The sequence below is a fragment of the Melozone crissalis genome, unplaced genomic scaffold, assembly GCF_028551555.1.
Source record: "Melozone crissalis strain CALT ecotype California unplaced genomic scaffold, PUWL_Pcris_2 ptg000014l_1, whole genome shotgun sequence".
Lineage (NCBI taxonomy): Eukaryota > Metazoa > Chordata > Aves > Passeriformes > Passerellidae > Melozone > Melozone crissalis.
In genome coordinates, this window is record NW_026535792.1 from 2,473,434 (window position 1) to 2,499,837 (window position 26,404).

Below are 26,404 nucleotides of genomic sequence, written 5' to 3' on the forward strand. Positions count from 1 at the left end.
AAAAGCTGGCAAGATCAAAGAAAATGTGTCTGACTAGGGAGGGTTGGTGACAAAAATAACCCAAGGCAAACCCTGATTGATTTTTCCAGCTCCTGGAAAGCTGTACGAGGTGAAGCTGGTGGCATTCAATAAGCACGAGGATGGGTACGCAGCGGTCTGGAAAGGCAAAACAGAAAAGGCGCCCGCGACAGCAGTAGGTGAGAAATGCCCTTCAGTTGTTGTATCTCTTCTGCTTGGCAGAGGAGGGGTGGAGGGATTACAGAGAATGAACTTCAAAAAGGATAATACCAAAATAGGGAAGATCATAACATAAGGGAACTTCCTTTGACTGTCATTGCAAAATGCATAGGAGGAATTGGGAAGGACAGAAATGAGCAAAATGTCCCCCTTCTCATTAGGGTTGTTCTTCCACTGGGTGTGAGTGGCATTATTGTACACCTCCACATCTCTCTTTGTGCTGCACCATAGATCCCCCAGTGCAGAAGGGGCCTCCATTGCCTCCAGTCCAAGTCTATGCAGAGTCCAACAGCTCAACTTCCATCTGGCTCCGCTGGAAGAAACCTGACTTCACAACAGTCAAAATTGTCAACTACACCGTGCGCTTCAGCCCCTGGGGCCTGAAAAACGCCTCTCTTGTGACCTACTACACCAGGTAAAGAGGGTTCATCTGCCATGGGTTGCTCATGTCAGGAATGAACACAGGGCAGGAGGAAGTTGCATGGAATTTACAGAACTTAGCAAAATCCTGGATGTTCCGTGTGCTGGGAGTATCTGCCATGGTCACAGATAATGTTCAGGACTGCTGAGGTGTGGCAGTGGGACTTGTCTTGACTTCAATACCAAGGAATCATTTACTGGTCTCTGCATCTTATTTTGCTGTGGTTGGACTTTACACACTTGTTAACAACATGGCTGGGTGCAATTATGCATTCATGATTTGTTAGATGGTCCTCACAAGTTTATTCTATAAACTGCTAGAATTTAAGCAGTTTTAATAATTTGGGGATGTATTTTACATCTGAATACTTGTGTCCATTTTTAGCCTCTAACCAGGCTGTTTTCTACTTTTCCCTTCAAGTACATCAGAAATGGCCCTGGAGACTGGGAACTATTTTGCTCTGTCCCTGGGAGCTGAGTGTTCTTGCATTCAAATGGCTGCAAGAGATGGAAAATCAAATACTGTCAGGGTTAGGAAAATCTCTTACAGTGTTCCTGGGGGGGGTGTCAGGGTGACATGGGAGAACCCTCAGGTGCTCACAGCACTGTGCTGTGTCCTCTCTCTCCAGCTCAGATGAAGACATTCTCATTAGTGGGCTGAAGCCCTACACCAGGTATGAGTTTGCTGTGCAGTCCAACGGCGTTGGCATCGATGGCCCCTTCGGCAGCGTGGTGGAGCGCTTCACCCTGCCCGACCGTGAGTGTTCATGGCAACCAAATCCTCATTTCTCCTGGCTTTCCTTGAGTCTCTGTCAGATCCCTCCCAATGTGCCCTGAGAGATGTGATCTCAGACCTCTTGAAGGTCTGACAACCTTGAGTCCATGCTGGGAGGCTCTCTGGGGATGAATGCTCTGCTCCTCTTCCTCTGTTCAGGCTGGCTCTTTATTTGTCTCTGCCAGGGCCCTCCACTCCTCCATCTGACCTGCGGCTGCACCCTCTCAACCCCTACGCTGTCCAGGTGCACTGGTGCCCACCTGTGGAGCCCAATGGCATCATTGTGGAGTATCTCATCCTGTACAATGCCAACAACACGCAGCCAGATGACATGTGGACCTTGCTGACACGAGAAGGTGAGCTTCCTCCAGGGACTGTAATACCCCTCAGTCTTCCTGCCTCATTTCCTCTCTCTGGAGCCCTGGTTGCTCTGTCCTGCTGCCCTGATTTCTGCCTCACTTTGCATACAGACAAATATTCAAGAGCTCATTCTGGCAGTTTTCTTGAAGCATATGCTGTACCTGGTGATAGCAGAGAGTCCATGGACATGACTACTGAGAGACATGAAATCATACATGTCTGGGGCTGAAACAGCCATTATCATCCAGGAAGTAACCTATAGATGCAGCCTGGCAGCCAGCAGTTCCTAGAAAAATGTGTGCCAGCAGCATCATGAATAGTGGTTTTGGATCTGTAAGCAGGAAGTTCATTATTACTGAAGAGGTGTATGAAAGGCACAAAAATGTCACAAAATCCCTCACTTTTGAGGGTCCAGCAATTCCACAGCTGCTTTTCTGTAGCCTCTGAATACTCTTGAAGCAGAACATTTTAAATATCTTTTGCTTTGCTTTTGGTCAGGAAACATCTTCAGCACTGAAGTGCATGGCCTGGAAAGTGATACCAGATACTTCTTCAAGATGGGAGCAAAGACAGTGGTGGGATCTGGTCCCTATTCCAACGTGAAGGATGTGCACACCCTCCGGGAGAAGCTCTCTGGTATGAATTCCTCTTACCCCAGGGCAGGAAGGGAATTGCATGGCTGGAGACTGATTTGTCAGCAGTGACATTTCTGTTTACCAAGCAATTGCCTGGTGTTGCTGTGGAGGATGGGAGATAGGATTCTCTGCAGGGCAGTGCAGAGGATCACAGCAGATCCTCAGGTGTGCAGCCCCAGAACCCATCCCACAGCCAAACTTCATCTCTTCCCCATCCTGGTTCTTCTGGAAGGGCAACCTGCATCTTGCTGTGGTGTGACATTAATGAATATGCATAGGTGCCAGTTTGCATCAGATTGATCTAAATTGTCACTGCCAAGGAATTTTATTGTTTTATGTGTATAGAATCAGAACCACAGAACAGTTGGGTTAGAAGGGCTATTTAAACCTGTTTGGTTTAGTACAGCTGGTGCTTCTCTGAACATGAGACACTTTGTACCCTCTTCCTGCTAGCAGTTGAAATGATGTGGCTGTCATTCCTTCCCCTCCTAGATGTCCTGGATATCCACTCTGTGACAGGGATCATCGTGGGGGTGTGCCTGGGGCTGCTCTGCATTCTCTTCTGCATGTGTGCCAGCTTCCGCAACAGCAAGCACAGGTGGGTGCACCTCAGGTGAAGGAGGCTGCTTGGAAGGAGACAAAACCACTGTGAGCTGCATCCCCTGTTCAGCTGGGCTGCTTGGGATATGGTGTAGGGGACAGTTAATGCACAGCTTGGATCTGAGGATGGATAAGGAGTATATTTAGTATAATCTTTTCACTGATTTATTTTTTTCAGTAGTTTCTCTTCAGTTTACATTGTTAGACTAGTAGGGTTTTTTTCAGAGGAAGAAAAAGCCCCAAGAAAATGGAAGAACCAGTTTATTACCTGTGTCTGTCAATGTGGGTAGTATTTTGCTTCTGAGGTTGGGCAGCTCTAAGGATGCTTGGAAATGGTTTGTTAACTTCCGTCTGGGAAAATGAAAGACTTCAGAGTGAGTGACAGGATGGTTTAAGGAGGATTGGATACAGCCCAAAGCCCTCTGCTATCCCAGGGGTCTGGATCCAGCCACAAGCATTTGGAAAGACCATGGGCAGAAAACAGCTCAGTTGTTCAGAAGAGCTTTGAGCTTAGAGCAGACCTCAAGGCCAGGAACAAACAGCTTCTGAAGTCTCATCCTAATGTGGCCACTAAACTTTCCTGTCCTGTTGCATCTCTAACCTGTAAAGCAGAGGTGACAGGAGTGACACAGCTCCCTATGGACCAGGGTAGGTGAGCACCTGAATGTGCTGGGACTTGTAGTGTCTCCTGCCCTTGGGGTGTGCTGGCAGAGGGACAGCTTTGCATCCCACAGTGGGATTGTCTGAGCTTTGGCATTAACCAGGGTGGTGCAGAGATATATCTGCAGTGAAAGGTGTTACACTGGGATGTGATGATAAAGGATATCCCCAGGAGTGGCAGGGCATGGCTTGGGCCTTGTCACTTGCACAAGGACCAGCTGAGATGCCAATTCTTGTTTGTTTTCTCTCAGGGAGGCCCTGCCAGGCCTGGATTCCCAGGCTGCTGGGAACCACACGTACTACCACCGGAGCAGGCAAGGGTTGGCCTCTCCCAGTGCCACCTTGGACTCACATGAGCTCGAGTCCCTCATGTCCCCACTCCCTGAGGATGCACCTGTGCCCCTGGGGGACATCACTGAGCTGGCAGAAGTGCACAGCCTCATCCACACGAGCCTCCCTGAGGACATCTTCCATGGCAAGAGGAAGGTAAGGACCCATGCACATGGGGACTGGGCTCCCACCTTTGGCAAGAGCCTTTGATTGGTGTGTGGCTGCTGGGAAGCCCGGGTGGGATCCTGTCCTGGCTCTGCAGTGCCAGAAGTCTTGGCTGCAGGCTGGTGTTGGACAGTCACACATTTTCCCTCTCTGTAAAACTTGACTAGCTCAGCCTTGGCTGTTGGATATAATTTGGGATCCCTGTGCATCTACCATCCCTTTTCATCTCCTGGGACAGTGACCCCTCAATCTGAGAAGCTGCTGCCAAACTTGGTGCTGCAGAAAGCTGTGGTATTCGTGTTGCTGTGGCATGTGGATGGTGGGAGGAAGTGTGATGTCTAGAGCAGACACGTGGCCTTCCAGGATTCTGTTTTGCTTGGACTAAAAGAAGCTGTCTCCATAAATAGTGTGTTCACTGGAACACTCTTGAAGATAAACAAGAGGTGAAATTGTGGGGTTTTTGTGAACCTTATTTTTTGAAGTAGTCTTTTCCTGCCCTGCTTGGTTTGCCTGACACTGTATTGTCTTTCATTCTTCCCTGCCCATTTCCTCTTCCAAGCTTGCCTGAAACATTTCATTCCATTAGGGAACCTTTAATTGGCCTAATTTAGTTAATCTGTTTATGTCTCTCTTTGTAGCCCTGGGAGAGCGTGTAAAGTAATTAGGAGGTTCAGTAAAACAAATGCATTGTGAGCACATGGGATTTCAGGTTTGCATCAGCAATGCACTCGTGTGTCACTGGAGGCAAGGTGAGTTCAGGTGCCTGGCTGACCACGAGCTCTGTCCGTGTGCTAGAGGCAGTGCAGGTGGGGTCTTTGGAGCCCTGTCTGTGTGCTAGGGGCAGTGCAGGTGGGGTCTTTGTGCAGGTGGGGTCTTTGGGACACACAAAGTCTCTGCTGGCCTCGCTGCCCCACGAGCTGAAGCCGTGCCCGTGGCCATCCCAGCGTGCTGTGGCAGATCAGTGCTCAGCTGGAGGAGAGGCTGTTTGTTTGCAGCCAAGCCACATCTATGGATTTTGGTGGAATGTGGCTACCTGTCTGGACCCAAGCCGAAGAGTGTGAGGAATTTCCTACAACTATTTCAGTAAAATAAGGAACAAATGTTTTCAGTGATGGGGACTTACCCCTGAGAACAGGTCAGATTGGGGGAAGTTCCTTCTTTGTGAGGCCCTTCTGGGGGTAGTATATCTAGATCTCTGTTCCAGTGCAGCAATCTTGCCTGCAAGGGCTTACACCAAGATCTGAATATGTGCAGAGTGGGGCTGGAGAGGGCAGTGAGAGGGCCAAGGCCACCTGAGGCTCAGCCTGAGAGCTTGGGGCCCTCAGAGTGGGCAGTGCCCAGCGGCAGAGTTACAGTCACAGACCAGAGCTTTGGGGGAGATGGACTGTTCTGGCTGTAGAGTTTCCATAATTAGATGGGGAACGGCCACTGAGAGATAAATTCACCGAGGTTTGTGGGTTTTTTTGATGGATGTGGCTAGGGAAGCAAGGGTCAGTGGGAAGCAGCCACCCGGAGAGCAGCGTTGTCACCCGTGCCGACCAGGAGGGTGACCCGGCAGGTGAAGGACAGCGAGTGGTGGCCGGGAGCAACAGGCTGTTGTTGCTGGGAGCGGGCACTGGAGGGAGATGTGCTCCCACGCAGGAGACCCTGCTCCCTGCCCTGCCCCATTCCTGCTGGAAGTGCCACCTGAGCGCCGTGGCTTCCTTTCTGTACTCCAGTGTGTATAATCAAGTGTGAAAAGAATATGGCCAAGAAACACCATTATCCTGCAGTGGCCAAGAGGCCCCATGGATGGTGATGAGATGTCACCTGGTTGGGCAGTCAGGGAGTTGGGCAGGTCTCAGGTACGTGGCTGGAGTGGTGCACACATGCCTGGTGCCCACAGTGGATGTAAACCAAGTCAGGAGCAGTTGTGAGTGTTTGCATCTCCCTGCTTGTACACAAAATGCCTCCAGTCAAGGCTGTGGAGTGGGTGGGGGTGTCCTGTGTGCTGCAAATAGCCTCCCCCAGCATCCATTAAAGCTGGAAATCCCCAGGGACCCTGCCTGGAACAGAGTGTTGTGGGAGCTTTGCACCCTGCAGTGACCAGCTGCCTTTGTTGCCTTCTCTTTTCTTCTCTCATGCTGTGTGAAGTTGGGGCTGTGAAAATCCATGGCAAGGAATGCAAGAGAGCCACAGGAAAGAGAAAATCATTGTGGAAGGAAATTCCTGTCCAGCCTGGCAAGGGGAAGCTCCCCAGGGTGTTCTAGGTTGGATACTATGACTTGCAGTTCTATTCACTGAAGAGAGGGAGTGAGAACTGCCTGAAGAATCCCTTTTGTTTGGCAGCATATCATGTCACCACAGAGCTGGGGATGTTGGCTCAGACCCTTGGGCTGAGGCTGCTGGCACTGCAGGGCAGATTTGTGTAGCTGTGACCTCCAGTTGTCTGCTTGTCCCTCTGTCCTCGGGTTATGCTCCTGAAACCTGGTTTGTGTTTGCTGGCTGGCACTTGCATTGGCTGCTCTGGGCCTGCAGGCTCTTCCCAGGCTGACTCATTACTTACCATTCCATGGATTATTCTTTATTGTTTTTATTCTTGTGGCAGCCTGAGGTTCCAGCAGAGGTTGGATGCTCCATGTTAGATAGACACAAAGAAGGGACTGTCCCCATGCCATATTGAGTCAGAAGTGAGTCAATGTCATTTTACAGGTGTGGGGACTGGAGAACAGACTGAGGGACAGAAGTCTTAGCTGATTCCTGCAAAAAATTGTGAGTAAGGGAGGTGAGATATCGCTTTGGTCATTATCAGGTCAAGATCAAAAAACGTTTTTCAGGTTCCTTCAAATGTAGGACTGTGATTCTTGAGCTGTTACACATAGTGCAGGATGGTGCAAGTGGTGCAAGTGGAAGGTGGGGCAGTCCCAAAGGAACCTCCTGGACCCCCTGGCCCTGCCTGCAGGACAGCAGGGTGCTACTGCAGTCAAGATGTCAGCATGGGACCCCTCTGGATGCTCACAGCTCCATTAGTACAGTTTGCCATTCAGTGGTTCCTCTTCCTTCCTTTATGTGTTTCCAGTGGTCACAGACAAGGATTTCCAAATACACTGCCAAGTGATTTTCCTCCATTACTCTCGTCCCCTTGCAAGCACTCCCCGGACTGATGCCCTCAGTAGCCCTGTTACAAATGACACAGTCGTGCACGGGCTGTGGTGATGCAGCCTTGTCTCCTCTGACAGATGGACTGAGGATGATAAAATGGCTCTGCTCCAGACATCTCTGTCACTGCTGCTTGTGGGCCAAGCAATTTAAAGGGTGGGGGAGAATGTTAAAAAGCATCTGCTTTCCATGGAAGACTTCAGCTTTTCATTGAATGAAGCCAAACCCAAGCATTTTGGTTTGGAAATGTTTGCTGTTGTTGTTCTTGTGAGCTGGAGCCTTCCTTGCTTATAGCCCTTCTCCTTCCCTGTGGGCCTCCTTCCCACAGGACTGTGTTTCCCACTAAGCATCCCCATGACTGGGAGAGCAGAAGCTGTAACACATCAGGGAACTTGGATCTACCCGGCTTGTTTGTCATTTTCATGTTGAAATTTTTCTGCATGGAAAAGAAGTCCCAGTGTTTTCTGAGAAGCTTCAGATGAGAGCTGTGCTCCTGGTGACAGCGAGCAGAGACTCCTTTATCTGCTGGCAGAGCTCTGTGTGTGTTGCATCCCAGATGCAGGCAGGGCTGTCGCTGTGTTTGCGTGACACGGAGCTTTCCCACTCCCACCCACTGCTGTTCAGCAATGAGCCCTTTCTCTCTGCTGCACCACTCTCAAAAGCTGGGCACATTGAAACATCCTCAGCCTCGTTTTGCACAGGGCTTCAAGCTCCTTTAAATAACCATCCTAAAAAACCAGGGAAGGTTTTGAGTTGAACTTCTGCTGTGTGTTCATTCTCAGCTCACATATTTGCATGAAATCATGACTTGTCACTGAGAAGGTAACACAATCTAGGCACATTTTTACCAGTTGGAGTTTCTATAAAAAGGCTAAAATGAAAAGGCTTGTTTGCTTTGATAAGGATTTAGCTGTAATGGAAATGTCTTTTATTGGAAGATGTTTTTATTAGTTTTCATTCTTGTGTTTGCAGTGAAGTGACAAAGAGATTCTTCCCTCTTTATATTAGTATTAGACTGACACTCCTTGCTCCTTGCTTTCATTACTGTGTTGTAAAAACCAAGACAATATTTCCTTTCTTAAGCCACCCACTAGCTCCCCTTGAGTAAAAAGAAATAGTATTATTTATTACACCAAAAAATGCTGCTTAAAAAAGCAGTGAAGCTTTCAGGCACACAAGATTTCTTCAGGTCTGTGATGAAAACAGTCCTAGAGTTAATTGCTGCTGCCCAATCTTAGAGGCTGAGGCCCAAGAGGGATTTGTCTTTTGCTGTTTTTTTCCCCCTCTCAAACATAATGTGCTTGAACAACATGTGGGACACAGGCCATGTTGTGTGGCTGATGGTTTTTTCTGTTTGTTGAAAGTTGCAAACTGGTACAAAACAAGTTTGTTCTTCATTGCAGCCAATTTCAGCCAGAGCTGAACAGGCTGTTCCCAGAGTCATCAAAACCTATGTAAACATGGCAGATTGACATTTCCGCTAACAGATGGTCCATGGGGGATTGCAGTAGAGCTGCCTGTTTCTCTCCACGTTTTTTGGTATTCACAAGATGCCTGCAAGAAGGTTTTCGAGCTTGCTCTGTGTGTGTGTCTGCGTATGATGCTCAGATCTCTCTGATGGCAAATATGCATGCAGGCATCTCTAACAGGACACACATTTGGTGCATGTGTGCAGATTTGTGTAGGTTCAGTGCTGAAATTTCCAGGCACTATTTGCTCAGTAACGTATGTTCCTTGGAAGAGGCACAGAAGCCATCAGTCAGGGATGTAGCTGCAGAAAGCCTTTCAGATGGCAGCAGAAGCAAATTGAACACGCTCCTTGAGCACTCGCACGTGGAGATATTCCTTATTGTGAGCTCTCTGTGATCGCTTGGTTGATTCTCGCTATTAAAACGTAGTTTAATGATTGTCCACTTAGAAACAGAGCAATTAGGGAAGGCTTTTGGCTCAGAATATATCGTTGAGGATTGCAGAGAGAGAAATAGAAAAGACGCTGCCTCAAGCATCCACATCTAAATTAGCAAATGTTTGATAGCCAAAGTGCAGAGCTTGGACATCACTGTTCTGCAGGGTGTTGGCATATCAATGAGGCCTTTCACTATTTGTTTGCTAAAAATTTGCTCCTGAGGCAGCAGCAAAGCTCCTGTGACTTGGGGATGGTGCTGGAATGTAACATGGCTCTGCCTCCCACAAGGTGTTGAGCCATTTGGGTGCCTGAGTGAGGGTGGACAGAGGGCTTGGGAGCAGCTCTGGCCACCCTTCAGCGCATACACAAATGTCCTTCTGCCAGCCCTGGCAGCACGAGGTAGCATTTGCTTCTTGCTAAATAGCTGACTTAGGGATGCCTGGCTCACATACAACATCTGGTGGTGTATTTCTACCTAATTTTCAGCCAGATGGGCCGAGGCACAAGGAGGTCAAATGACTCACCCAAGGTCAGGCTGATGTCAGAAATCTCCTCGCTGTCTCAGCTGGACTCACGCTACGTTGGTGGTTGTTGGAATAGATTTGGCCTAAGGAGCAGCCACAAATGAAGAGCAGGAGCCTGGGCTTCTGCTGGCAATGAGGAGGGTCAGTGGGTTTCAATAGATGTATAGATGTGCAGGGTATCTTCACCCTACACAGCCATCATGCTCACATCACCAGTATTCTGTGTGCATGTGTGCAGTCGCTGTTGTCAGGTCAGGATTTTCTCCTCTGCATCAGCCTCTCTTGTACCCACACAATAATGCAGCATCTGTGGAACAAGGCCAGAGATAATGGGCCTGTGTGGTCCTTAAATCTGAGTTGTGTGTTTACATGTATATGTATGTGAGTACTAGCAAGGCTCAGCTCAGGTACATGCAGGACAGCCCAATAAAATCCAAACCTGGAAAGAAAATACTTTTCTGCCTGTGAACTAATAGTCTGAGTTGTTAAATAACTTCAGCTCTTAAAGACACACATTTCCCATACACAGAGGTGTGCATTCAACAGTTTATTGCAAGGGGAAGCTGAAAGAACCCAGAACAAATTGCGTTCAGCCCATATAATTTAATTAGATCTACAAACAAGGTAACACTGGTTGCCCAGGGGATTTAAAGCTGAGCAAAGAATTGCTTGGTGGTCTGTTGTAAAAAAAAAAAAATTAAAAAAATTAAAGCCCCCAATTTTATGCCTCTGTGTTGATGAGGAATGGCAGAGTGTTTTCCCAAGTCCTGGCTTGGAGCAGGACTCTTGTCTGTGTTGCAGAGCGAGCAGTCTAGCAGAATGTCCAGCTCCTACTGGAGCACACAGGGCACTGCCCGCGGGTGAGGGTCCTCCTCTGTGCTGTGGAGCATGGCTCCTGCCAAAGCAAGGACTGTGGTCCTCAGCTCCAGATTCCCCTGTCCCTTTCCAGCTCTGTGGTATTTCTCAGTAGGCTTGTTCTGCTCTGGGCTGTTGCAGCTTTGCAGGGAGTTGATTTTAGTGGACCTGTAAATGATGTCTGTGCCATGATTTACCCGCTGGCCTCTCAATTTGAGAATCAGTGGAAAGCCCCTTATGCAACCAGTTGTGAACCATCTGGCATCTTTTATCCCTGTGCTCTGCATCAGCCCATGTAACAGCAGTAAAGCCAGTTCTAAGGCAGGGAGTGTGTGAGTCCATTGCAGAGCATTTTTATTTTGATGCTATCAGAAGTGTCCCCCGCATTTATGGTATTTTCACAACTTGCCCTTTTCAAGCTGCTTCTCATTTCACATGTATGAGGATAAGAATCCATGTCTGTGATAACTGCATCTTTTCTCCTGCCACTTTTCTCCTGCAGTCTTCATGGAATAAATCAGCCAACCAGGCCTGGACAAACAGCATCACCAGATATGGGGACACCATCAGCAAAGAGCCTCTCTCTGCTGTCAATGGGTCACTGAAGCTCCCCTCCAGCACGGGGCAGAAGCTTCTCTTACAGGCCCTGGTTTATGATGCTGTGATGGTGGGTATCTTTGCTGCTTTGTTCACTTGTGTGTTCTCATGTGGGTTTCCCATTTATGTTCTGCATCTCCCTTTCTCCTTTTTGCAGCCCCTTTCTGTGGGCTTGTTGGTCTGGTGATGGCCAGGTGGGGTCAGAAGCTTGGTTGTCAGCAGGGTTGTGGCAGTTCTGGTTCCTGAGGACCTGGTGCCAGGCACCAGCAATCTGCTTGGAGTCTTTGCTGTGTCTGTGCAGCAATCAGCCTGAGTGAGTTAGGAGCTGCAGTGCTCAGCACAGTCATTAAGATCTACAGCATGCTTTCCTGACAGAGGGATTGTATTTTTGGCTGTAAAAGGAGTCAAAGATCAAGGGTTGATTTAAGCTCCCTTCTCCAGATAGGGCAGAGCAATTTTCACTGCACTTGTGTTCTGGGAGGAAATCCTATTTCTGATATTGCATCACTGGAATAAATATGCACTCCTGTGTTTGGGAGAGTGTACATCTGTGTAACTGTCTTAGCAAAGCAAGCTGATACCTGTTCAGACTGACTCTGTACCAGAAGATTTCTTTGGTTATTCTTTGAAAAAGTTCATTCCTCCTCCCCAGCAAATACTTCTAAAGTAGCCTACCTATGTTTCCTTCCTCGGCAGTGGTGTGAAAATCAATTATACACAGGATGTAATTAACATTGTGGATAGAGTAAAGACAATGTTTTACAGCCCAATTACAGGGCAGCATTTACAGCACAGCTTACCCATCAGAGTTTGTCAACAAAAGAGAAAAGTGTTAAAATATGTAAATGATGCTCAAAGTTGGCTTCAACAGAAAGCGCAAATTACACGTGGGATATCACTTCCATACTCTGAATTGTCTTCTTGCTGCCACATCACACTCAGCCCAGAATCCGAGCGTTGATTGCCTAGAGAGCTCTTTGTGAGCTTCTGCAATAATTTGTCTGGTAAATTATTGAGTGATAATCTCACAAAATGACCTGCTTGTCAGCCAGATTTGTGGAGATCTGTAGCCTGCACTCCACTTAAGCACTGCGGAGCAGAACTTATTGTTTTCTTTCTGAATTTAAAATGCTTGAATTTACACATACTTTTGTAGGCTGTGACCAGGGCTTTAACAAACACACACTTTGTGATATGTAGCCAAAATTAAATGAGGAAAGTAAAGGGAGCCCCTTGATCCATCTCAGAAGCCAGTTTCCTACAGTGCTGCCCGCTCAGCCTCTAGCAATCTGGCCCTTAATATGGAAACAGACTGGTGAGATTTGAAAATTGTGGTCTTTGACAGAGGCTTGGAGAAATGGTTGCTCCAGTCTGCCAAGAAACTCTGAGCAAATCACTTCTCTCCTTTGGGACTTGCTTTCTCAAACGTAAAATAGAAATAATGATCCTGAGGTGATTTGAGTTGCTTCTTAAGACCTAAGCTCTGAGAAACATATAAAGATAATGCTTAATAGAGGCATATGTACATCCCATTGCACTCAGTGGGATTAAAAATAAATAAATTTTAGTGCTTGGTTTGACCACAGCCTCAATTATCTGAATTTCACTTACTTTACATTTTTTTTTTTTTTTAATTTCTCTCCTGTTTGATAACAGAATGAAGCAAAGAAAAGCCACCTGCCTGCTAGCCTCCACCAAGTAGAAGCAGAGGTCATTGTCCATTCTGATTTTTCAGCCTCTGACAGAGACTACAGCTCCCAGCTGCACACCCTGGAGAGTGAAGAGACAGAAACTGAGGACCGGGAGCCAGAGGAGCTCCCCTCAGCAGAGCTGGCTAATCCCGGTTCCCAGCAGGACACTGGCCAAGTGCTGGTGGGCTGCATGGACAATCTGGAGGCTCAGGCCCAGGCTGAGCTGCTCTGTACCGACACAAAGACTGACAAACCTGAGGCTGTGTGCATCCATGGGCTCACCAATGGCTTCCACAGGCATGGAGAAAGTCTGGGTTCAGAGGAGAGTGGAGATTCAGATTCCACCCAGGAAGGCAGGGGTGACGTGCAGCCAGTCAAGTGCCAGTTGCTTTCCATGGCACCTGAGGAGGCCCTGCTCTGTAGTAACTCTGGTTTAACCAGTCCTTCCTCAGCATCTGAGAACATGGCACATGTCCACAATCACAAAGAATGAACTGGTCTGATTTTGATCACAGCAGAGCTGAAGAGAGGAGAGCCTGTCGCTATGAGGTGCTGCCTGCCCTCGGCTGGCTGAGCCCAGCAGGAGCTGGGCAGGTGCAGCATCTCACCAGAGCAGGGCTTGGACCTGTTAGCCCTACAGAGGCCTTCGGGAAGCCAGGTGGGTTGGTGAGGGCTCATCTTCCTCCTGCTGGAGCCAATGAGGATGGGTGTTGGTGGGAGCAGGACTGAGCCGTCTGCCAAAGTGTGAGTGGAACCACGATGGAACAGAGCCTTCTGCACCAGGCTGGGGCTGGCACTTCACCATAGCCCTCGAGGGCACTTGGCAGGACGTGACTACTGAGTGCCTGGCAGCGTGGGATGAGTTCTGGCACAGGAGTCCCAGGAGCGGGTGGAAGCCCCAGAAACAAAGGCAGTGAGCTGTAAGCACCAGCCTTTTCTGCCCTCCCGTGGTTAGAAGGATTACCAGGCTCTCTGTGTGTGCTACCACAGTAACTACTACTAGCAGGCTGATGTAGTGGCCTTTTATTACACACTCTACGAGTGCCTCTAACAACTTGTACTATATAGAACCTTCTGCAGCGTCTGGGTCTTTTCACCAGCCTGGGCTTTGTTTTATGTAGGTTCTTGTACCTAATATTTTAGGTACACATCTGTCCTTTTAATGTACAACATGTTTTTTTATTTCCTTGGAACATCTTTATATTATTTAATTTTATAAAGTGGAATAGTGTGTGGTATAGAGTAGCATTTTTACTACTTCTCTCTTTCTTTATTTTTTCCTCCCTAACAACACAACTACCTCATGTCTGTTGGAGAAAAAAAAAAGCAGTAGATCTACTCATTTGTTATAGTCCATTATAGGTTTTAACTTATTCTTATACTGCCTTTTTCTAAAGAATATGTTTGCACTGGTTGTTGACTCTTCTTTAACACGTAGTGCTGCAGATCTGATGTCTCTTGCTTTGTTTCTTGACACTTTCCCTACAGCCAGAGAGTTGGGTTGTGTCTCTCTGTATGACTGTGTTTTGCAGCAGCTGCCGAAGGAGACTGCTTTAGCTGGCAGGATGTCTATCCATCTTTCCTCAACAAGCTTGTACTAACAAATAGAAAGAAGAACCAGCAATTGCAAAAGTAATTTGTGATACTGGGGCCATGTATTTATTTTCTCTTTTTTTGGGTGCCCGTGTGGAGACATCTCAGATGGTTTTGATTTACAGAGAGCAGCACTCAGCCTTCTGTAAGCAGTGGACTTGCTGAAAGCTTTGGATGACCAAGTGAAATTTTCCAGTCACTTCTGATAGTCCTGGCCAAAGTGCATTTGGGTGGGTTTTTTTTGAAGAGCAGAGCACCACCAGAGCTTTAAAATTAAATCTTTGGTCTCATACCAGTCAGTCTGGCTTGAAAATCATCCAGTGACTCTTCCTGCTGATGCTGTTTGCTTACTGCTGACATGTCTCTTAGCCTGGCCCTGCTGGGGGTGGACTTTTCTCTACTTTTTTTAGCTGGTCTCTGTCCTGCTCCAGGCTTGAGGGGTTTGACTGCGAATGCTACAAGATTGGACCAGCTGCTCGAGTTAACAAGGATCAGTAATTCTGTTCATGGGTGTTTGGTGAATGTTCTGCCTTCCTGGAGGATTCAGATATCTCACCATTTGTTTAAAAAGTGAAGGAAAAGATGCCCACCTTCCTCTTTTCTTACTAAAATTTTCCCCAGGGTATATGGGGAAACTGTGTGCCAACTTGAGATTCCTGTAAAAGACGTTGGATTTTGTTTTTCCTGGTGATGACTGGATGGAGGTACCGCTGCTTGCAGCATGGAGGGCCTCACTTCACCAGCACCCTGCAACCCTTTTACCTCCAGCTTTTCAGCAAATGAGAACCTCCAAGCCTCCCTGTACTCTGATGGGAAGGATATTGGAGCTTCCACTTCTCCCCAGATGGCAGCATCTCCTCCCAGTATGACACACTGTTCTGGTAACCAGCTGTATTTCCAGTCATTGTGATTGCTCTGTTTCTCCAGCTTGGTATCTTGAGGATCTCATAAATGCTGTTCCATGCTGTGACTAGCCATGACTCTGGAATGCTGTGGGACAGAGACTGGAGATCAGTGCCAGTGAGCAGGTGAAGGAAGGAGTTTGTGTGTGTGCTACTGGAGTGAAGAAAAGGCAAGGAAACATAACTGGGCAGAGGAAGTGTGTAAATAACCTCCAGAAGCCACTGCTACAAGCCTTTGAAACTCATGACTTAGCAGGGTTACAGATAAGCAGTGAAGTGTTATTGCAGGCAATCAGGGCAATTGACAGTTCCCTGGGAGCGGATGCAGCCGCAGAGGCACAAACCCCCAGCTGGGCAGAGCGGGGGACCTTGTGCAGGTGCCCTCAGGTCCCAGTTCCATGAAGAGCCCTTGCCCTTCCTCAGTGACAGAACAGGCCCTGCACAAGCCCCACTGCCATTGCCACTTTCCATCCAGAGGCATGGAAGGGGATGGAGCTGATGTAGGAGTGTGCCACAGTTTTGGGGGCACTGCCTTGTGCATGCACCCCCTGCTTTGCCTGTAGAGCCTTCAGCAGCCCTGAGCTGCCTCAGAGCTGTCCCTGCCTGTCACTGCAGCCCACACAGCAGGGGCACCATTCCCCTGGATCACTTTGGGCCAACCACCAAACCACCACAGTTACAGAGAGCTTCGGGGAGATGCAGCAGACCACAAACAATTTTGTTTATGTGTCCCCAAAGCACTCAAAGCACTTCTGTTACCTTATGCTGAGGCTTGTTCTGATCTCATTACACTTCACCAAACTGTACCAGGGTGTGAAGCTGGCAGTGTTTGGCTGTCCAAGAGCTGTGGTGGCCATAGGCTGGTAGGCCAGACCTGAGTTGCAGAAATCCAGACAGTTTCCTTGGAGCCAAGAGGTCACCACTGACCAGCAGCACCAAAGCTGTCCCTGGATGAACACACATCCACACAGAGTGCTGGGTGTCCTTGTCCAGCTCAGCTGTGCCCCAGGTCCCCCCTGCCCTGGACGTGCAGGGACCTTTCAGTCTCAGCTGGAAGTGAATCAAAGAAGACACATAATACACATTTGATGTGTAAAGCTGAAACAACCAGTGCATATATTTTTTTAACATGAAATAAGTAGCTTTCGTGCAGATTTCTCACAGGCACACAAACTGTTGATACCTTTAATTACCCATCGTGCTTAATATCTCTTCCTGTACCCCAGGCTCCTTTCTCCATTTTCTTCCTTTCAGTAACACTAAAGATTATTGCTGTTCAAATTTTTTGCTGGTGTATATTGTTTTACATTGTTAAAATGTCAGGTTTGTCTCACTGGCATAATTTTCTAGTATTAATGTTACTGTTTGGCTACACAACTGTATATTCCCCCTGCTGCTGTGAGAGTCACAATTCTCATCCTTTATTTCTTTTCATTTCTTGTTATGTGAAACATGCAACTCAGATAAAAACATTTATCAGCTTTTTGTTGACTTGATTTCTTACTTAACAGGCAGCAAAGTTCTGGTTTAAATAGTTCTAATGAGATAACTTCTAATTTAGAGTTTGAGAATTCTTTTTCATTACTGGATAACAATCAGCCCATGAAATATTGCTGTGTAAGAAAACAACCATTTTACTAGAACACTGTTTATGGTTTTGATCTCATTAGTAATAGGTGTTTTGAAGGAATCATTGTGTCTTTTCTAATCAATACTTTTGTTAGAAAGGAAGTGTTAAATCAGCAGAAATCTACCATCTACTTCTGTTACTGTATTCCCTTGCTTGTATTTTCAAGTTAAATTTCATTTTCTGCATCGTGCATAAAGATGTGTAACCAGAACTTGATCTTGTTTGAAGGTTGTGTCTGTGTTTGCTTCCATACTGTACTTTATTATAACTTTCTTTCTTCAGAGACTGTTCTTACTTCACAAATACTCTTTAGTGTTAAAGTGTAAGACATTGTCCTTATATTCCTTAACTAATGGGTTATTAATAAAATGTTTTTTTAAAAGAGTGGAATTTTACTCACAATTAAGTCTGTTCCAGCTGTGTGAGGCTGTACCTCGCTGGCAGAAGCAGTGGTGGGAGCAGAATGCAGGATTCATGCTCACACCACTTCAGGACAGAGCTCATCACCGTGAAGGTTGGTATTGTGAGATGATAGTGGTACCTGGTTCCTTAGGGATTCTTCTGGAATTTCAGACATGAGCAGAGTTTGGATTCATTCAGCATTTCTGGATGCTTGCTCCTTCCTCAGGTTTGAACTGATTCCTATAGGAAAAAATATTTGTCCAGTTTCATGCTTCATCTTGCTGGGATTTTTTTAATGGTAAAAATAAGCAGGGGCATCTAGCAATGAGTGATGAGAGTTCTCTTGGGTGGCACAATGGGCTGAGCACTTGGTGGCTTGTGTCCAGCAGGATTGGTGAGAGGATACCTGCCAGTGCCCAAGGACACACTGTTAACCTCCCGTGCATCTCCCTTCCTCCTGGGATGCATTCCCTACTTCAGTACATAGTTTCCATTATTACTTTATGCTGCCACGACTACAGAGCCATAAAATCTCATTTTATCTGCATTACAGAGGTAATAAATCTGCACTTAGCACAGTGTTCTCTGATAGTGGTTAAAGGGAACTCTGTCAGACTGTGTAACTCTGATGAGTCTTTCTCCTAATGATAGGTAACCCCACAAACGAGCAAGGAAGGACCTTGGAGGGGTGATGGGTGACTGCAAATCACTCTTCCAGCTCCCAGTTCACAGGATGCTGATTGGAGGCTGCTGAGAGGAGCCACGGTGGGATGGAATGGAGGACAGAGATGGATGGACACGGCAGTTACAGGAGACAAGTGAAGAGAAAAGTGTCAGGTTTCGTTTCTTTCTCTTCCCAGCCTTTGTCACCCTGACCCACTGTGTAAGGATGCAGCTGGAAATACACTGCAGTGGGCTTGGGTTTCTCCTGGTCTCAGGAAATTCAGGGAGTTACAATTGCCAGTGCAGTGTGTGACCCAGCTCAGCCCTTTGGAACGTGGCACAGCCCAAGATAATGGGCTGTGTGATGCAGTGAGGTGGCCAGGATTGCTTCACAGATTCTCAACAGACACAGAGAAAACAGTTTTTGCTGCTTCCAGAAGCAGGACCCGGGGTGGTTCCACCACTGCTGGCATGGCTCTGGGCTCAGTGCCTCAAGGTGGGTGCCACAATTTTAGCTCCCACTCCTCCTTGCTCACTGACCATGAAGCAGATGCTAAAATCTGCATGTACGTACATAAGGGAAAAGCTCCCAGACTGTTAGCAGGCAGGGTAACCACAATTACACATAGAATAATAAATGGAGTGAATTCAGACAAGTTAATCTCCCACTTCATCCACTGAAACTACTAATGGTGTCTTGGGGACCTCAGTTTGCAGTTAATTGGTGTAAATCAGGAGCACGATTGGAGCTGATGGAAATTTGCTGTGCAGGGAGTGAGGGGTGAGTGATGCCCTCAGAGGGCATGGTGGAGAGGGAGGGCAGATGGACAGACAGATTCTGTGCCCCTCAGCAGCAGGAGGGACAGAGGAAACCCTTTGACTGCTCTGCAGGAAAGGGTTTGGAGCCTCAGTTTGGGCAGGACACTGTCACTCCTGCAGCCCTGCTGCTTTTCCAAAGGCTCCGATTTCTGCTCGCAGTGTGATAAGCAAATTCCTGCCTCCAGTACAAAGCAACTTTTCTAATCCCTCATGCTTACAGAGCGTAGAAAAACGTGACTGCTCTGAATTCCTGCTCTTAGGTGGCTCCAAAAGCCCCAAACCTGCCTATTCCCTAAAAGATCTCATGGTTTTATATAAGTCCTATTGTTTGGAGTAGTGGATAATTTCTGAATGTGCCACCAGTGCTGTCACCACTGTCATTTGCAAGGTGTGAGGGTGAAGCTGGTGATACCCTAAACATGTACCTACCTCCCCCAACCCCTGGGTCCTGCCAGGGCATTTGGCAGCAAAAGCACACAAAATCTCTGGTTCACAGGGAAAGCAGCCCTGTCAAGCACATTGTGCTCAGCTTCGCTTGGAATTGTTAATTCCCACAAGCCATCCTCAGTAATAGCTGCCACAAGTCCATGATGGCTTCAAGCGTTACATAAATGCTGATGGGGCCCCATGGCAGGAGCCAGGGAGTCGGAGCAAGAGCACGGCTGGTGCCAAAAGGTCAGGGACAGCACAGAAATTCAGATGTTACCAAGAGGCTGCCGGAGCCAGAGCAAATTCTTCCCCAGCGAAAGGAGCCTCGTACAGCTCAACCCTCTGCTAAACGAAGGAAGCTTTAATGTGGAGCAGATGTAGTGACGTCTTCTTTCCTTGTTAGCCGACTCCGACACACTCAGGGTGTACCGTCCAGGGGAGCCTCACATTGCCTCTCTTCACAAAGGGTTTTTCACCAGATTTCTAGGAATGGTTACAGGGTTTAGTAACCCAGTCCACAAAATCTGGTTTTAGTCTGACTTTTATTTCGTTTTAGTTCCTTTTTGCCAAGCAAACACCACAAAACACTGAGCTGTCCTTGCAGAGATGGCTTTTGCTGCTAAAAGTCATTATATAAGTTATGTTTGTGGAGAACATGGGCCAAGGGACAGGATAGGATCAGTTGGAAGGCAGAAAATACCAGGTGGGCACAGGGGCTGAGAGCCATGTAAGAACATGTTATCCTTATTTCATACCAGGAGGGCAGACAAATTATCCTGCTGTGGCAGGATTTAGGAGCAGACTCATCCCTTACTGGGTCCTTCCTCACTGGGGCGCCTTCCAGGGTGAGCAGGCTGGTCCAACACCTGCATTACTGACTCAGGTAAGTCGCTTAGGATAGCGTTAAAATCAGGAGCACAGAGGTGGGACAAGCCAGGCTGTTCTGCGTTCCTGCAAGGTTGCCCCAGTGAGGGGAGGCAGGTGAGGGGAAGGCCCCTGATGCGTCCCTGAAATCCCTGGAGCTCCGTGAAGGGAGCCCTGGGAAGTGAAAGCGGCGAGGGGAGATGCGTGAGGGGCCTCTGGTGACAGGGAGCTGACACCCTTGAGGGGTCTCTGGTGAGGGAGACGCATGAGGGGAGAGCAGTGACGGGAGACTCCTGAAGCAGGTCTGGTGAGGGGAGACCTGTGGGGCTGCCTCAGTGACGGGAGAGCTGTGAGGGGGCACCGGTGGCGGGGCTTCGGTGTGAGGGAGCTCCGTGAGGTGGCACTGGTGAGAGCAGCCCTGTGAAGGGAGCCCGTGAAGCGGCACCACTGAGGGAGAGCCGCGAGTGGGTTCTGAAAGAGAGGGCTCCTGTGAAGGGAGAAACGCCAAGGGGCTCTGGTGAGCGAAACACATGAGGGGAGATCTGTGAGGCTCGACCCGTGAGTGAGTTTTGAGACGTGCTCTGTGACGGGAGCGCTGTGACGGGAGTGCCGTGAGGGGGCTCCGGTGAAGGCAGACCCGCGAGGCTCCCTGCACACTCCCCGCGGGTCCCGGGCCCGGAGTGGCCCCTCACGGAGCCGCCCCCGCCCCTCAGCCCGGCCAGCGCTGCCGGCGCCCCAGCGAATGCGCAAGATGGCGCAAGGCGCTGCCCGCCCGCCCCCCGCCCGCCGGCGGCCCCGCTCCCTCAGCGCCGCCCCCCGCCCGCCCGGCGCGGCGGCGTGTTCGCGCCGAGGGCAGCACCGCTGAGAGCCGCTTTTCCCCTTTTTTCCCTTTCCTTTTTTTCCCTCCCTCTCCCGCCCGCCCCACAGCTGGGGGTGGTTCTCGCCTGGCCGCCCTCCCTCCTCCCCTCCCTCCCTCTCTGCCGGCGGGCTGCTCCCTCCCCGTGGGGCGCAGGGAGGCGAGCCCGCCCGCCCGGGATGCCATGGCTCCGCCGGGCTCCGCGCTGCCCGCCTGCCTGCTGGGGCTGCTGCTGCTTGTCTGCCGCGGAGGTAAGAGCCGGGCTGGGCTGGGGGAGCGGGCGGGGGCGCGGACATGGACCTGCCGCCGCCGCGCCCGGCACCGACGCCGTTCCCCGCGGCCGCTCCGTCCGTCCGCCCGTCCGCCTTCACAGCACTTCGCGTCCCCTCATCACCCCCGAGATGGCCAGGGCATTGCTCGTCCCCTTTTCCCTCGCCATCCCCGCCGCCGGTCCCGTTTCCCCTCGCTCGTCCGCGGTCACTCGCAGCCCCGCACTCTGCTCTTCCCCGTGGCTCGGGGCCGCCACGGGGGCTGACCGGGGCCGAGCAGCTCCGCGTGTGCCCGCCGCGGCGTGGGGGTCCCCGCGGGTCAGCGTCCCTCCGCGGGAACGGGGCGCGTTCCTCCGGGAGGGCGAGCAGGGGTCGTGGCTTGGGGCTGCGGAGTCCCGCACCCGCCCATCCAGCGCCTTCATCCCCAGCCCATCCCGAAGTGCTCCCCAGGAGCTGTGCTTCCAGTTGGAAGCCCCTTGTGCGGGAGGCTCTGGGCAGGGACGGTGGTGTTTGTGGAGCCCGAGCCCCCACCGCTGGTGCTGGGGAGGGGTGTGGTGGCTGCCGGGGCAGTGGCGTGGCTGGCCATCCACCCGTGCCCGGATCGTGAGAGCTGCCGGCATCGGCAGCGGGTGGGAGCGGGAGGCAGCGCCCGACGGACGCGTCTCGTTCGTTCAGCAGAGGCTGTGATAGCGACAGAGATGTTGGGAGACAAGTTGCAGGGATGAGGGCGAGCAACTTCAGACCTACAAGTATATTGTGCTCTCCTGTAACGCCGGCTCTGTCCGCATTGGTAGCACGGTCCACCTGGCCGGACTACAAAAAGAGCTTATCCTGGACCTACTGTGCACATGTCCTGCGGATAAATGGCAGTGTTTTTCTTCTGCTGGTGATACATGGGTCTAATCTGACAAAGATGCTGTTCTGCAGCAAAACACCCGTGTGCGTCCTGTTCTAGTCTCTCTTTAAAAGCCTTCTTGATAAGGAAAAGTAGGAACTGAGCAACCTGGGCTAGTGTAAGGTGTCCCTGCTCATATCGGGGGATTGGAACGGGATGGTCTTTAAAGTCTCTTGCAATCCAAACCATTCTGTGCTTATTCTATGAATTGTTTTTAAAAAGCCCTATGAGCAGCCCAGCATGGTCAGAGGGAGAAAAGTGTGTGTTAGATTTATCAAAGATTAGCTGCTAGGGTGTTTAGAAAGCAAAGCTGTGGGTTAGTCGTATCATAAATCTCGCCACGTGGTCCGTAGCAACCGCGCGAGGAGGAGAAGCCAGTGGAACTCGCGGAAAATAGAAATGATCTGTGAAGTGGATGTAATGAAGCAGGTCTTGTTATTATGTTAAGATTCCTGAGTAGTACAATGAGGATGGTTTAAAAAGTTTGTTTTGTTTTGTTTGGGGTTTTTTTTTTTCTGACAGAGGAAAGGGAAAGAAGTGAATGCTTGAAAGCAGAACTTTAGCAACTTGAATTTGCGGCTAGGTTATCGCCTGCTGCTGTCCAAATTGCCCCGTGTGTTTGTTTATGCTGCGCCTCGGCGGGTCAGCGGCTCCTGACTTCGGGGTGTGTTTTGCTGGCCCTGCTGAGGAGTGTTTGGCTGCACTTCCCAAGTTTTTTGTTTCTGACGGTCTTTCCCACCTCCGGTGGGTTTGTGTGCTCTCGGCGTGGTTAACAGCGAGGTAACGTGTTTGTGCGCTCCGCTGAGTTCAGTAAACGCTCCCGCGTCAGTGTCAGCGGCGGAGCAGCCTCGCCGGGGATGCTGTGTGGGAGCAGTGCCGCGCTGTGCGGGACACGATGCTCCGCTCCCAGCCCTGTGCTTTTCTTCGAGCTCCCCAAAATGCTGCTCTGGCGACTATGAACCAGGCACTGGGGGCTGCTGGTCAGCCCGCGGGAGTGGGCTCAGCAGCGAGACAGTATTTTCTTTTTTTTTTTCTTTTTTTTTTTAATTTCCTGGAGCTCTTTGTTCTGGGTGGTGGACAGCTTTTGTCTGTTATTGCTGAGCCCGGCATTCAAAGGCAGGCATAGGATACGAGAGGCTCCCCGGCTCTGCTCAGTAACAGCCTTGGAATTAAGCATCGTCATTTATGTTTAAATAGGCTTAACTTCTAAATTATTGAAGCTATAAGCTTTCACTAATTTCTACTCTGTATGGCTTTGTTGTCTTTTTTTCAGACGAAAAAAAAGGATTGCTTTCTACTAAATTGGTGTAATACCCTGTCTTTTTTCTTAATATACATAGAGAGTATCAGGTATCATTTCCCCAGTAACGCTCAGAGACTCGGTATGAAATTCAAGCCCACGTTTGGGCTTCGTCTCTCTCGGGAGTTCAACAGGAGAATCTCAGGATGTGGTTTTCCCGCGTGGAGGCAGCAGACAGCCCATGAAAGGGGGCAGGCATTGCACAGCTGTGTCAGTGTGCACCACCTTTGGGACCTGTGCTCAGGGCAAGGCTGGCACAGGGGTGTGAATGTGCAGCCACCCGTGCTCGTGGCACTCAGGTGCCTGCTGGGGCCATCAGGGTGCCAAAGTAAACTTTGGAAGTGTAAAAAGCAAGGTGAGAGTGGGGGCAACAGGACAGGTTGCTCCCCTTCTAATCTGCCCCACCACCCCCTGAGAATGGAGTAAGAATTATTAAGGTGGTGTAATTGTGCTTCTTGTTACCCGTCAGGCTCTGGATCTGGCACAGAACAAGTTCCCATGCTCACTTAGGAGCTTGCAGAGGGTTCCAGGGGAGAGGATCTGGGCAGAGAGTCCCAGATCCAGGATTACGGCCTGGCTTCCCATCCTCTCCATCCTGTTCAATCCCAGGTTTGGCCCATGTGCTGTCAGCCTGGCACGGGCCAGCATGGTTAAGCTCAGCAGCAGCTCTGCCTCACAGAGAGCTGCAAAACTGCTCTCATTTTATTTGTGCAAACAAGAAAGTCTCTCTCCCTCTTTCTGTCTGCCTCAACTTTTTTAGTTATGATTTCCTTATTTCTCAAGGGTCCTGTGTCACAGTGTGTGAAGTGCCAAGTAGTGACCCCATGCAATGCCAGCCCTTGCTTCACAGACCCTTACACTATGCTCCAAAGCCATGTACTTAATTTTGCAGCCTGCAGCAGATCTGGGACAAAAGATGCTTTTTTCTTGGTCCCTTTTCCCCCATAATATTTCATGCTTTACACTCCTGGCCCATGATATTGTCCTTTTATTTAACTAACAAAACAATGCAAGAGTCTACCTCTGCAGATTAAGAATTCCCATTTAAATCAATTGTGTAACATTAGTCAGAAACAGGAATAGTCCATTCAAAATTATTTTGACATCACAAACTTATTTGAACTTTAGTGGAGCTTTTAGTTTTACAGAGTTTAGAAACTAATAAATTATGTAGCAGAGCTCATGAAAATCTGCCCGAGTCTGCTTATCCAAAAGAATATCCAACATTTTGGTTTTGCAAGAAAATAAAAATAATTGTTTACACATGTTCAGGAGTCATTGGCAAGCTTATAAAACTGATGGTTAAGAAGGCAAACATGTCAATAATTGCACTTTAAGAGACGAGAGAGGCAAATAGGCGAGTGCAGGCAGAAAGCACAGAGCACACTGATCTGGCCCTGCTGTTGTATCAGATGTCACCGTGGTATCGCACCCTCCACTTGAGAGCAGCCCAGTCACTTAACAACCCAGACCTGCTCCGTGTTGGTAATTTAAAACCAGAGTTTCAGAACGGAGTCAAGGATTTGCTGCCTGGTTGTTTTTTTTTTTTTTTTGTTGTTGTTGTTCTTGCACATGATATTGTGTTGATGAAGCTGATGGCAAGTCAGGGAATGTGGGTCATGGTGAATGGTTCTGCTGAACTGTGAAGATGCTTTTGCAGAAGGGTCGTTGCTGCTGAAACCTGAGAGTAGTGAAAAGAGAGAGAAGAGCTCGTGTTTCAAGGTGCTGGTTTTGGAGGGAGCAGGGATCCATGCAGTGCTCAGCTCCTTGAGAAGAACAAGATGCTTTCCTCCATCCTGAATTTCAGGGTGGGAGGTGATAAGGCAAAAGGGATGGCAGGGAGGAGAGAGTGCTGAGTTTGCTTTTTGTAGTTGTATTGATACTAATTGTATCCCCTGGATACAATTAGGAGTTTCAAAGTTTGTCGTGTGCACACTAACTTTCCTGCAGAAATACCTTTCCTTCCCTTCCCTTGCATGCCATCCCTGCCTGCCAGAACTCAAGCTGAAATTCAAGGGCTGTGTTGGCTGGTGGAGTTTGGCACTGTGATGCCAAGGCACCTGTGGCTCCTTTGGCAGCCTTGTGCCATCATGCCAGCCACCATCTCTGATCCGTGGGCACTATCACTCACTGAGTGGCCAGTCCATTCCCTGCTGGCTCAGTGCAAGGGCCTGGCTGTGGGGACAGCCCCCTCCCTGATGCTTTCCTGCAGGGTCAGGGAGTGAACCGGCTGTTCCCCTGTCCTGCGTTAGAGCAGCCTTGGGAGCTGAAGCCTGCGGGACCCTGGCTCTGGCACAGCATTTCCCGTCTTGGCTGCGCCTTTGCTCTCTACTTGTGCACGGTTGTTCCCTGCTCTGTGTTTGTGCCGCTATTGCCCTCTGTGGTGAGGCTGTGATCTGGTCAGGATTGTGAAATACTTGGGGAATGCAAATAACAGTGCATCCTACCTATGGCTTGCTGCCATGCTCTCAGGATGCCTGGCTGGATGGAGCTGCTGTGGGTAATTAGCTCAGGAAAGGTCTTTGCCCTTTTCAGCTATACCAACAGGTTTTATCCCGCCTTCTTTAGATATGGGGGAGCCCACAAGGGCTTGGGGCTTGTCCTAGAAAGGCTCTTTGTGCCGTGAGTGCTTCCAGCTTCCAGAGTGTTCAACAAGCAACCTCCTGGGTATTGCTCAGTCTGGTCTCAAACATCTGAAAATTATTTGGGGCAACTTCTTTGGCTTTTCATGCTCCTTGCCTTCCTCAGCTAAAATCGGTGTCCCCAGTGAGGGCTGCAATGCTGGGTGTTTTTAGGCTCTCTGTCAGGTGTCTGAGAGGTTGTGTTATCCCTCTGTGTTAGGAGGTCAGGGACCTCCTGCAATCGTTTAATGAGTGGATGTGGTTTATG

At 49.3% G+C, this 26,404-nt stretch overlaps 2 protein-coding genes across 2 annotated transcripts in view; both read left to right on the forward strand.

Annotated features, from left to right (window-relative positions):
* Positions 1 to 16,124, forward strand: part of IGDCC4 (immunoglobulin superfamily DCC subclass member 4) — an 85,284-nt gene extending 69,160 nt beyond the window's left edge. Inside the window, exons 12-20 of the mRNA XM_054272958.1 lie at positions 90 to 197; positions 469 to 652; positions 1,287 to 1,414; positions 1,618 to 1,788; positions 2,291 to 2,428; positions 2,920 to 3,025; positions 3,939 to 4,173; positions 11,108 to 11,272; positions 12,859 to 16,124. Of these exons, the coding sequence (XP_054128933.1) occupies positions 90 to 197; positions 469 to 652; positions 1,287 to 1,414; positions 1,618 to 1,788; positions 2,291 to 2,428; positions 2,920 to 3,025; positions 3,939 to 4,173; positions 11,108 to 11,272; positions 12,859 to 13,386 (1,763 nt within the window). The 3' untranslated portion in view covers positions 13,387 to 16,124. The remainder of the gene's footprint in view (positions 1 to 89; positions 198 to 468; positions 653 to 1,286; positions 1,415 to 1,617; positions 1,789 to 2,290; positions 2,429 to 2,919; positions 3,026 to 3,938; positions 4,174 to 11,107; positions 11,273 to 12,858) is intronic.
* A 5,057-nt stretch (positions 16,125 to 21,181) lies between these two features.
* The window catches only part of IGDCC3 (immunoglobulin superfamily DCC subclass member 3), a 94,427-nt gene continuing 89,204 nt past the window's right edge, over positions 21,182 to 26,404 (forward strand). The window contains exon 1 of the mRNA XM_054272780.1: positions 21,182 to 21,302. Coding sequence (XP_054128755.1) covers positions 21,236 to 21,302 — 67 coding nt within the window. The 5' untranslated portion in view covers positions 21,182 to 21,235. The remainder of the gene's footprint in view (positions 21,303 to 26,404) is intronic.